Source organism: Anopheles arabiensis, chromosome 2, assembly GCF_016920715.1.
Source record: "Anopheles arabiensis isolate DONGOLA chromosome 2, AaraD3, whole genome shotgun sequence".
Lineage (NCBI taxonomy): Eukaryota > Metazoa > Arthropoda > Insecta > Diptera > Culicidae > Anopheles > Anopheles arabiensis.
The window spans coordinates 99,551,817-99,563,872 of NC_053517.1; the positions used below are offsets into that span (position 1 = coordinate 99,551,817).

General features: G+C 48.0%; 3 protein-coding genes across 5 annotated transcripts; 1 reads left to right on the forward strand and 2 right to left on the reverse strand.

Annotated features, from left to right (window-relative positions):
- Window positions 1–2,704: 2,704 nt before the first annotated feature.
- LOC120908604 (molybdenum cofactor biosynthesis protein 1) lies at window positions 2,705–9,859 on the forward strand. Of its 3 annotated transcripts, XM_040319788.1 has the most exons (4): window positions 2,705–3,151; window positions 4,947–5,499; window positions 6,334–6,771; window positions 7,068–7,238. In XM_040319788.1, exons 1-4 carry the CDS (start codon window positions 2,942–2,944, stop codon window positions 7,121–7,123), a joined length of 1,257 nt encoding a protein of 418 aa, XP_040175722.1. In that variant the 5' UTR covers window positions 2,705–2,941; the 3' UTR covers window positions 7,124–7,238. The 3 variants fall into 3 exon arrangements, with proteins under 3 accessions (XP_040175722.1, XP_040175719.1, XP_040175720.1); XM_040319785.1 differs by lacking the exons at window positions 6,334–6,771; window positions 7,068–7,238 and adding an exon at window positions 7,878–9,859 and having other exon boundaries at window positions 2,712–3,151; XM_040319786.1 differs by lacking the exons at window positions 6,334–6,771; window positions 7,068–7,238 and adding an exon at window positions 7,878–9,859 and having other exon boundaries at window positions 2,712–3,151; window positions 4,950–5,499.
- LOC120908605 (B9 domain-containing protein 1) lies at window positions 8,745–9,384 on the reverse strand. The gene has a single exon (XM_040319789.1). It carries the CDS (start codon window positions 9,363–9,365, stop codon window positions 8,754–8,756), a length of 612 nt encoding a protein of 203 aa, XP_040175723.1. The 5' UTR covers window positions 9,366–9,384; the 3' UTR covers window positions 8,745–8,753.
- A 58-nt stretch (window positions 9,860–9,917) lies between the features above and the next one.
- On the reverse strand, window positions 9,918–11,533 carry LOC120908606 (probable prefoldin subunit 2). The gene is made up of 2 exons (XM_040319790.1): window positions 11,132–11,533; window positions 9,918–11,002 (listed from the first exon to the last, which is right to left on the reverse strand). The coding sequence occupies exons 1-2, from the start codon at window positions 11,293–11,295 to the stop codon at window positions 10,687–10,689; spliced, it is 480 nt and encodes a 159-aa protein (XP_040175724.1). The 5' UTR covers window positions 11,296–11,533; the 3' UTR covers window positions 9,918–10,686.
- Window positions 11,534–12,056: the final 523 nt, after the last annotated feature.

Consider the following 12,056-nt stretch of genomic DNA (forward strand, 5'->3'; position numbering starts at 1 on the left):
CAATGCCGAAAATGCCGCACACGCACCGCGTGTGTTTTTATTTCGCCGCTCCGCTCCTCCACACACAAACCTACCCCGCATTTTGGGGTGGCAAATGAACCAAGCACCGGGAGAGGGGAAGCAGGCGGCAAAGAGCCAGATTTATGGCCCTAATCAAGACACCTATGGTGCGCTGTTTGATGAGACTCTCGCATTCTTTTACGTTTTTATTCCAAAAGTCTCGGCCGCCCGGTATGTGTGTTGCCCGTTTCTGCGAGTGGGGTGGGTTTTTTCCTTCAAAAACCAAAAAAAAAAAGCTCCATGCTTTTGAACCGCGGAATTCCAGTTTGATCGGTTAAAATTGTGTGTTAAAGGTTTTCGGTCCGTGTATGCTTTTCTTTTTCGCTGCTTTTTTAATTTGTGCGGGACCAATCGGCGGCGGTGTTGGGAAAATCGAGATGCGAATGGCGAGATATGATGGATAGATATCAGCGGCCAACGCGGCGCACACTTACACCGTTGGTCACCAAACACGGTGCGTGACTGGCTGAAGCCGGTCAGCCCGATCGGCCGAAAACATCGCTTCTCACGCGCTTCAATCGGCGGCATCATTCCGGCGACCATTCCGGGCGTTTGAACCGTCATAAATTTTGCAGCTTTAATATCTGGTCCAGCGTTATCAGCGGCGCGTAATCTTCGCTCGTCGATCGTACGGTTTTACATATTATTTCGGCTTGCGCAAGGGGCCCCAAACAGCAGTTCAGCGGTCGGTAAGATGAGACGGTTGTGAAGACAAGCTAACAAGCCGCCTGCGCGCCCAGGACTAACTCGCGTTTTGTGCAGCAAAACGCACGATCGTTTGGGCTTTTGTTGGGATAATTAGATATCGTGTCGTGTCGCCGTGAGGAGAAGGAGCGGTGGAACTATCAGATTCAGGCAGCGGTGAATCAATAGTCGTCTGCTTGAGATGTGTAGCCAAGCTCTTGTTGGAGTTGTTATACGAGGTCCTAACAGGATGGGTAAAATAAGAATATTTATTTCGCTCGTTCATTGTTGGAAGATTTGCAGTGACATAACATTTAGAGTATTTTTTGAATTGCTGATTCTTGATCAACATTGTAGAAGTGTCTTTTGGGGACAACATCTTCATAAATATCAACTCCTGTCCCTGCACTAGATCTCACACGTAGACTCAGATTAAATTTTGTTTCTAACCATAGGAGTGATATGAGTTTGGTCCTTGGTATTACATCCTTGTAAGCAATAGCTGTCTCCAATAGCCAGAAGTAGCTTATAAGATGGCAGGATAATGTCCAGGCACTAACTCAGAGTTGCGCGCTCTCCCAGTGTTTTGGACCCAGTTCCGGATTTCTGGTGCTGTGCGTAAAACGTCTGGAATCAACGGAACTGTCAGATTCGTCAAAATTTTTGAGAGTGTCGGAATCGTTGAAATCATCCGAATCATCCGGAACTGTTTGGAATCGTCGAATAATTTTGGAATTTGGCAAATTATGGAATGCTCCGTAATATTCCGGAGCAAACTTGCAAATAAAGAAAGTAAATAAGTCAATTAGTAGTCGATTTTTTCTTGTCGTTGGAATATGCGTTATTATTTGTAGACAAGAACGAGATACAAACTTGTGTGATATGGTTTAAATTGTACATGATGATTCTGGCCATTCTGAAGATTTAAACGTATCTTATGATTGCGGGCGATTTCGATGATTCTGAAGATTCCAGACGATTCTTACTACTCTTTCCGTAACCGCCATCTTTCTTATATTTTTCTTTAATTCTTCTTCTTCGTTTTCTTTTACTCTCTTTTTTTCTCTAAGTTTATGATAGTCTCTATGCTCTACCTGTGGGTTTTTTTTTCTTTTTTTTTTGCTAGGTCAGAGCTAGTTTAGTTAGGCTTAGTATTTCCTGAATTATTTTATTTATTTGTTAGTTATTAATAAGTTTAAAGTCTGCGCTATTTAACCTTGATGTGGGAAATTGAATTTAATAAATGAAATAAATGAATTATCGTCATATATCTCGAACAAATAAGACAAGCATCGTCTCGTGCCCGTCAAATTCCATGCATTTTTTAAGTCTGATGTCTTTAGCCGGTCTCGTAGTACAGTCGTCAACTCGTACGACTTAACAACATGCCCGTCATGGGTTCAATTCCCAAATGGACCGTGCCGCCATACGTAGGACTGACTATCCTGCTATGGGGGGAAATTAATTAGTCACTGAAAGCCAAGCCCACAAGTGGTACAGGCAGGCCTTGACCGACAAACGGTTGTTGAGCCAAAGAAGAAGTGAAGAAGGAGAAGAAGATGTCTTTCCTATTGCTGCCAGAGCGTGATGATCCTTGTAAGAAGTCATAGGAACTTTTTGTACACTCAGTTTTTTAATCGCATACGACTTGCTAAACCTGTCGAGAACCTACCAGAACCCGAACCACGATTCGGAGCGCTCCGGTAGGTTCTTGTTGACCTGCCCATCACTACCAGTTACTTTAAAATATTATGTAAAAATTATTGAATTAATGAGAAACTACTAAAGAAGACTGTAGCCGACATACTAAAAGTAAAAATTAATTTTTCACTAAATTATTCAATTTCATGTTTTATCTCAAATCACCTGTGCGGAACAACCCTGCCTCGCGGTACAAAACGAACGATTTAACGAAACATTTTTAACGAATCTCACACCATCCCAACTGACACTTGTTGCGCGCTGTCAGATTTTCTACGCAAGAAGTGATGTTGTTATTTTTAATCCATTCCTCCTTTTAGTTGTTGTTTCTGTTGTTTTTTGTACCTACTTTAAAACACTCTAAAAGCAGTGTTTAGTGTAAATGGTTAACTAATAAGTAAGCAAAACGAAGGGAAACAAAACCCCGGTTCTAAACCGATGTGATAGTGTAGTGTAGTGTAGAATATCTCCACACCGTGATCCCCTCCACCCGACAATGCATCGTCTGATGGTGCGTGGAGTAGTGCGTGGAGCAGCAGCTTCAATAGATAGCTCCAGCCGGTGGGTGCTCCCGGACCCGAAGCTGCTACACACGGCAAGGCCGTGCTTATCGGACGCAGGCAGCAGCGGCGATCGGCAGACACAATCGCCGGAAACCAGCGCGTCATCGGCGGCACCATCATCGACAGTTGATAGTGCTGATAAGGTGAGCGCGAGCAAGCAAGGGACCGGCAAAGAAGACCGGCAGACCAACCAGCCCGCCGGGCAAACACACTCGAAACGATCGATGCGACTCTGTTTACATGGTTGCAAAGAGCAAACAGAGACGTAAATTGTAGCGAAGAAAACTGCACATTGGAATTGGTTGGAAAGTACGGAAAAGGCGCAGCAGATTGGAATTTAGATTAAGAAATGGAAGAAATGGAAATAATCCAGACGTCAACAGCGTGTTGGCACAGATTTTGGAGTAGTTTCCCTAACCATACTCAATCAGTTATCAGTCCTCTTGAGCTGGATGGGATGAAATCAAGTCCTTCTTTAACAACGGCTTCCCTTCGGACCATGCGGAATAGATAGTGGAGCTATCAATTAGGGCTATTCAATAGTTACACTGTCTTCTGTCTACAGAACGAGGCACTTGAGATTGAAGAGGGCAGATTTTGCATATTGTTTTTGAAGAAGAGGCACTAAATCTATCATGGATGTTAACAATAATTGAAAAGAATTAATATTTTAAAAGCAACGACATTGTTGTATCGCTTCTGACACTCAGGAAGGGTCGATAAGGCCACGTATTTTGATTTTCCTTTTTTTAAATGCAGTTGGTAACAAGCACTTCCACTTTGTTGTTTGAACGATGCAACGTAATGCACCCAATGTATCTTCCGTGACTTGCAAACATCACAACACATCTAATTTTGTTTGCATACAGAAATGAATCATAAGGTTCGGTTCGAAAAGCACCTTACAACAGCTCTTGGGGGGAGGGAGATGATAACGAAGAGAAGGTATAATATTTGCCATGTAAATGAATACAAAGGTGAATATTTCATTTCTTCTTGCTTTTGTGCAACGATTGCTTTTTTCCAGTCGTCAAGCAGAATTGATACCTTTTTGCTCCCGGTCTCTAACGAGCCTTCGCGTTTTCCCATTCAATTAGCCCCGCCTGTTAGCGAACCGATGCTAACGGGGAACACTGCTGACGATTAACAACGATCTTACCCGATTGCTCTGATGACCGATCGATCTGTAACGGCAAAAGCAGTAAACATCAATATTTACCACCAAGCTGTGGTTGCAGCTGGGGGATTTAAGATCGAAGAAAGAATTATTATTGAAAGTGCTAAAAATAGAAACACATTTTCAGCTAGGTATCGTAAGAATTGATAAAAAAAAACAAATTAATGCATTTAACGTTCCAGAACAAAAGCACAACATAAACAACATTGACCCTCAAGGTGACTCACCACAACACTCATGCATCTTCCTCTCCCCTTCCACCTGAACCAAAATTCGGTCACAAACATAAACGAAAACATAAAAACACACATAACTCCACCGTTCCAGTGTGTTCGTGAAGCATCGTCGCCGTTCGCGTACAGAGAGATCGAAGAGAGAAAGAGAGAGAGAGGAAGCTGCGGAACATGCGTGGTAGCGACCACCACCATGGCCTGCCTTTGGTCACGTCTTCACTTTCTTCCTTCCACACGCACACGCACGACGGATGTCTTTACACAGCATAAACGCGCTAGCATAAAACATAAGCCGATTGGGGGGGAAGGGCGCACTCTATGTATATCTGTGTATTTGTGTACCCTTGCGCGGTCCTGTCCCGTGGTGTGCGTACGTGCCGTTTCGTCCGTTGTTTACAAATATAACGTAAAGCCGAGCTGAAACGGCACCACCACTCCCCACCCTGCAACCCACCTTCTTACCCGTTTCACGGTCGGCGTCGCTTCTCACACACTGGTTCTGGTTTTTTCGCTTCGCCCGCCTCACAGCAGAACAAATCGAATAGTGAACGCGAACGGTCACAGCCAACTACAGCAGCAACAGCAGCTTCGACGCTCAGCGACAGCTTTGGACGATTTCACAGCTATCTGCGAATATCGCTTACCGAGCGGTGCAATCTACGCTGCAAGTACTGCATGCCGGCGGACGGTGTGCAGCTGACCCAGAAACAGCAACTGCTAACCAGCGCGGAGGTGCTCCAGCTAGCCAGCCTGTTCGTGGCGGAGGGCGTCCGCAAGATACGGCTCACCGGCGGTGAACCCACCGTGCGCAAAGACCTGACCGAGATCGTTGCCCAGCTGAAGGCCACCAATCCGCTGCTCGAGAGCGTCGGCATCACCACGAACGGCCTAATGTTAACGCGCCAGCTCGTCGGGCTGCAGCGGGCCGGGCTCGATGCGCTCAACGTCAGCCTGGACACGCTGCGGGCGGCCCGGTACGAGCAGATAACGCGCCGGAAAGGCTGGGACCGGGTGATGGCCGGCATTGACCTGGCGATCCAGCTCGGTTACCGGCCAAAGGTGAACTGTGTGCTGATGAAGGGTGAGTAGAGCAGCGCAAAGTAGGCTGTATTTTTTTGACTTTGTTTGTTTTTTAGATGTGTTGTGGAGTTTGTTGTGTGACCGCACAAAACCGAACCGAAGGGGTTGTGTTGTGTTTGTGTGTTGTGTGCAAAAAGAATTCAAAATTTGAAAAATACGTTACAATCAAAGAAAAAGACTGGATTATATGGAAAATGAAGAGGAAAAGGAGGGAAATATCGAGTGAAACTCGTTCAACCCATAACGATCGTTCCCTAAAGCTTAAAGTGACGACACTGGTGTCTTCATGCCAGGCAAGTGTGATAAGCGTTAAAGCGATAAGGGCCGAAAAAGGGCCTCCAAATTGCCTCAAGCAGGGTTTAGAATGTGATAATAGTTTGGTGTGCATATGGTGATGAAACGATAAGTTCGAAACACTGTTGTATGCACCAATCGTGACGGGTCTTGTTGTGCGCTCTTCGATTAACCTCATTGAAAGCCCTTTGCATTTAATCACGTGGTTTTGATTTGAATTTGAAAACGTGTTTAACCCGTTACAATTGCTTTGTGTGTGTGTGTGTGTGTGTATGTGTGTCTATTTTAATTACTCTTCCTGTGTCCAGTCTTTTTACTGCTACGTGTGCTCCTTCAACCCTTGGAGCAACGTGACGTATTTGTTTTTTAAATTTTGTTTTTAATTGCCCCACACAAACGCAAACACCTCCCCCGGCATTGCCATTCCGGGTGACTGTTTTGTGTGTGTGTGCCACACCCACCACAACATCCCACACACACACACACACGATCATACCTGATCACATTACGTTTCTCATTTCCACCCCACCCCTCTGGCCAGGCTTCAATGAGGACGAAATCTGTGACTTTGTCGAGCTGACGCGCGACCGGAACGTGGACGTGCGGTTCATCGAGTACATGCCGTTCACCGGCAACCGGTGGGATACGGAGAAGATGGTACCGTACCGGGCGATGCTCGAGACGATCCGGGCCCGCTACCCGGCGTTCGAGGCGCTCCCGAACGGCCCGAACGACACGTCCAAGGCGTACCGGGTGCCGGGCTACCGGGGGCAGATGGGCTTCATCACCTCGATGACGGAGCACTTCTGCGGCAGCTGCAACCGGTTGCGCATTACCGCGGACGGCAACCTGAAGGTGTGCCTGTTTGGCAATACGGAGGTGTCGTTGCGCGATGCGCTGCGCAGCCCGGGCTGCTCGGAGGACGATCTGCGCTGTCTCATCTCAGCCGCCGTCAAGCGCAAAAAGAAACAGCACGCAGGTAAAGGGTGTGGCACGAGGACAAGGGGAGAGAGAGAGAGGGAGGAAGTTGCATCGGCAATGATGATGTGTGTGTGTGATGCATGTGTAATAACAGGTTTTTTGCATTCCTGGCCCTACACACACACGCAACTCGCACCCGATGCGCAACTGGAACTTCCATTTTCGTTCCAACCAACCATCGCGAACACCGGTGCCGGTGGGGTTCTGGATTGTCCCTTGTCCTCTCTCGCTGTCGAGCGCCTGTTTTTTTGGGTTTCAAAATCCCTCCTCACTCTACCCACTTTCCCTTCACAGGAATGCTCAATCTTTCCCAGATGGAAAACCGACCGATGATACTGATCGGTGGGTAGGTTATCGGTTACGGTGGAAGATCGCCCAGGATAGCCGCAGTTTTTCACGACGACGATGATGATGACGATCACCCCCCATTTAGGTTTAACGAAGCAAGCAGCAACAAGCAGCAGGGTAAGAAAGAGAGAGAGAGAGAGGAAGGAACTGATGGCCAAAGAACTTAATAGATCAAATGATCGCGCGTTTGTTGATTGCCTTCAAATGGGTGCACAAAAGGTTCTATGACCTCTATGGCGCATATTGACGATATATTGCTTCAATGGTGCGCGGTCAGTATGCGTGTGACACGCGGTGTATGCATGTATGTGTGTGCGTGTAAATATGCTTTGCCGGAGAAAAGGGAACCTCCAATAAACAAACAAGCCCGCGGCCAGCGATCATAACCGGCTCAAGACGGTAGTTACAACACCCCGTTCGGAAGAAAATGATCAGAAAGAAGAGCGCCTCCAAGTGGTACAGAAGTTCGCACACCAACACCAACACGTTCGGGCGGAGAAAATTGCCGACCGGCCCTCCCCACTACAACCCTCCCCGTCAAGGTTCGGTTAATATTTTGCTGCGCAAAATACTTTTCTGTATCGATCGGTGATCCGTTGCGTTTGACAACCGTTGCGCGTTTGACCTTCTCCAGTAGAGACAATACAGTGCTGGCTTTGTGGTTGAGTGTACTCTGATTTATTTTTCCCCATCTAAACGCTCCATTGATTTATGATCATTACTAATTGAAAGTATTTTATTGTTTTTGAATTGCAGGAGCACCAGCACGTTCTACCACCACCACCAACACATCCTACGCACAAACCACCACCCTCTTCCAGCGCCGTCCAGCGCTGCAACAGCCCCACCGGCACTATGCGTCGCTCAGCCACGTGGACGTACACACGGGCCGCGCCACCATGGTCGACGTCGACGACAAGCTGTCCACGAAGCGGATCGCCAAAGCGCAAGCGACCGTGTACGTTGGGCCTACCATCGCGGCGCTGATCGAAAACAACGAGCTGAAGAAAGGCGACGTCCTCTCGATCTCACAGATGGCCGCCATAGTGGCGGCAAAGAAAACGTCCGATCTGATCCCACTGTGCCACAACATCCCGCTGTCCTCGATCAAGGTGGAAACGAACCTGAACAGCTCCACGCACGAGGTGCACATACTGGCGAAGGTGAAGTGCGACGGCAAGACGGGTGTGGAGATGGAGGCCCTGACCGCCGTTTCGATTGCCGCCCTGACCGTGTACGACATGTGCAAGGCGGTCTCGCACGAGATCCTGATCAAGAACATTATGCTGGTGGAGAAGACCGGCGGCAAGAGCGAGTTCTACCGGAAGCAGTTCAGTCACGATGCGTCCACGCTGGAGTCGCGCACGATGGAGGAGCGCACGCCGGAACGGATGCCGCCAGTGCCGCCAACGCGCCCGTACCGGACCGATCCGATCGTCACGAACGAACAGTTTGTGCCGATGTACATCTGAAGGCCAAAAGTCAACCCCCGTCGTGTCGTCGTCCCCCAATCCCAGTTAAAAAGCAAACAAAAAGCTACATCCGCTTAGCGTATGCGTAGCGTGCCGTTGTGTGCCTTTATTCATTAAGCAAGCGTTTCTTTCCTACACACAAACGCGCGCGCGCACCTCCTCATCGATCGTCCACAGCCGTTTGGCCCCAGTCCAGTGCCATCCGGCTGCTGCCACGTGATATTGCCTGCAGCCGCACCACCAGCTCCCCGTACGTCTCGCACGCGAGACCCTTGTGTTTGGAGCCGTCGGCCAGTATCTTGGGGTCGCGCAGTTCCGGATTCACACCGCTCAGCCAGCTCATTGCCGCGGAGCAGAGGTTCGAGTACTTCGGGATGAAGAGTGGTGCTCTTATTGTCCTCTCCGAGCCTGTGCCGCTCAGCGGACAGTGAACCCTCGCATAGCCACGGTTCGTTTCCACGTTCCAGATGTTGGCACCGTACAGGCTGAAGATGATTTGGGGCCAACCGTGCGGGTTGGTGGATTTCATCGTAAACTCTACCGGCATGTTAAACACGACCGTGCGATAGTCCGACTCGGTGCGGGCGCTCTGCGTGACGGCCGATCGGAGACCGGAGACGAGTTCCCAGTCCGGGCCGGCCACAATGTCGTACCGGCAGAACAGACCACCACCGTCCGGGCCCATCGGGAAGTGGGCGGATTCGAGCTGGCCCGTCACGGTCAGATGGAAGAAGCTTTCACTCTCGCCGGATGTTAGCTGCAGTTCGAGCATCTTTTTTCACAACGATATACGAGCACACACGCGGGGGGACATTCACGTGGACATGCAACAGAATTGATTGGAAAAGTCGACCAAACGAACGAGCAAAACGAACACAAAACGCCAAGAACTTGCTTTGGAAGGAAAAAAAAGGATGTGCAGAACACAACCGCTGTGGTTGTGTCGTGTTTTCTGTTGTGTTGCAACATATAACCATTTCCATGGCAACGCCACCAATACACACACAAACCCAAAGGTGCGTGTTGACGTTGTAACAAGACGGTACAAGTGTAAGCATTTTCGGGAATTATTTTGTTAGTGGTTAGCGGGTAAGTGAACAAAAAAAAACAGTGACAAACGTTTAGAAATAGCGTTAGACTTCACACAGACGGGCAATGCGAGCTCGTTACTGTGGGGAGATATATCCTTTTTTAGGTGTATGTACTTGTATTTTACATCACACAATAAATCACTTGCACAGACTAGTTAGAGGCTGTCTATTGTAAGCAGCTTCCTTGTGACTTTCTTTTGGGAAGGAAAGAAAAGAATAACGCACATTGGTAGTATGTTATGTTATTTTGCATCTTATTTTGTTTGCTTTTTTTTGTTTAATGCATTTTCCTTGTCTCTTTCTTTGTTCAATTCGGTTTCGCGATATTCGGTATTCATTAGTTAGACGGCTTAAATTAACGATCCAGAACAGGAGGCCATGATACAAGGTTTCCTTGACTCTTTCCTATTGGAAGTGAACTTCATATGATGGACATTTGACTCATTGGCATCCTTTTTGGACAGGCGCCTTCTTATTGGATTTATCCAACAAGCGTGCTATAGAGTCCAATTCCCATTACATTCAGTTCCTGTCACATACGAAAGAGTCAATTAAGTGTCCCACAGCTATGAGAACTCCTGGAAAACCCTGTAATGATAATCGTTCTTTTCTTCGGGCGTTGAGTGTTAGCAGGGCAACAACTGTGTGCGCAAAAAGAGGTGAATGGTGTGTTGGAACCGATGGGTTTTTCGGTTGTTTCGTATCGTTTGCGAGGAAAATCAATTCCACAACAAGCCCGGCTGCTCGGTTTTCAATGCCTTCTTGGGGAGGGTTTGGGTGTGTAACATTTTAAGCTCCGCTTTTTCTCTTCTGATCCCTCATACAAAAACACTCACACTGTATTTCTTGTTTGTTTTGAGCTGCTAGCCGGGAAGAACCTGCTCCCACACCGGGGGAAAAAAGTACAAACACTTACACACGTACGCACGGGGTAGGGGTGGGAGTGGGGGGGGGGGGCAAAACAGAAAAGGCTAGCAGAGCAGTATGGTGGTCCTCTTGCCCTTATAGGTTGCCCACCAGCACGTTCCGGTTGCCGGATGATTTCTCGTCGGCCGCGTTCTCCTCCTTTTCGCTACCGGCCGGCTGGGACGGTTCCTGGCCCCGCACCTTAATGTTGTGCTCGTCCTTAAACTGGTTAATCTCGAGCCCCTTTTTCGTGATCTGCTCCTTTCCCTCCTCGATCAGCTTCTCCAGCTGCGCTTTGTTGAGCTCGAGCTGGGGCAGCACCACCTCGACCGTCTGTTCCACCAGCACGCCACCGATCAGCCGGAAGCACTTCCTACTCGATTCCACCGTTTTCAGTGTGTCGATGACGGTTCTAAAAAGGGAGAGAGACAGACACAGAGCCGAAAACGGGGGAGTTGAAAAAACATGTGCACTTTGGGAAGAGCTCGCCGGACCAGGGTTGTTCTTCACCCACCCGCCGCTCGATTTAAACCCCACTCACTTGTGCTCCTTCAGATCCATCTCGATCGTGTTGAGGTTGTTGACCAAATTTCGCTGCTGATTTCGCAGCTGCTGAAATTCGGCCGCGATCTCTTCCTGGCTTTTCTTCTCCTTCGGTTTGCCGCCCGTGCTGCCGCCGGCTGGTGGTGCGACTAGTGTGGCCATCGTCTGTGTTGGTTGGTGGTGGTCGTCGATAAAGAACGGCAACTGTTCGGCAACTGGCGCGGGCACTGATGTGCCTGTTCGGGACAAGGATGCGGGCACACGGGACTTACGGTTTTTGGAGGATTCCTTTATTTGGAAGGATTATTTTCACACCGTTTACGAACTGTTTTTCTCTCTTTTCGCTCGCAGCTCGCTGTGAAAAATGTGAGAAATCGGGCGACGTTTGACGTTTGGCATTGACAGCGTGCCGTGCGGGAGCAGAGTGACCAGAAATACCGATTTATCTGAATTCCTACAAATTTTTCATTCATCCTAATGAAAATCACAAGTTTTTTCATAATACTGACCGAAAAGTCATAAAACCATTTCCCAAATGATTTAATGCAAGAAACTTCATATGAAATATGGAAATCACTAGCGACCAGAACCAGAAGAATAACAACTGCCATTGCCATTCCAAAGCGGTCGCGTGGAACCCCGAGAAAAGGGAATCGCGACCGCTCAAAAGGAAATGTGCATTTCAATTCTTCGTTGGCATAGAATCCCTAGTATAGTTTTCAGATCGACACTTCAGAAAGGCCTTATTCGTGTGACCGCTATGGACCCAATCTGATACATGTTCTTTAAATTAAAAAAAAAATGTATTTCTCGTGCAGATAAGCTTTTCCCCCCCTTCTTCGCTTAACACTTCAAATATACCGAAAACTTTCGATACAAATTGAAACTCCTACCGAAAACTACCGATAAAATATTGACGTTTC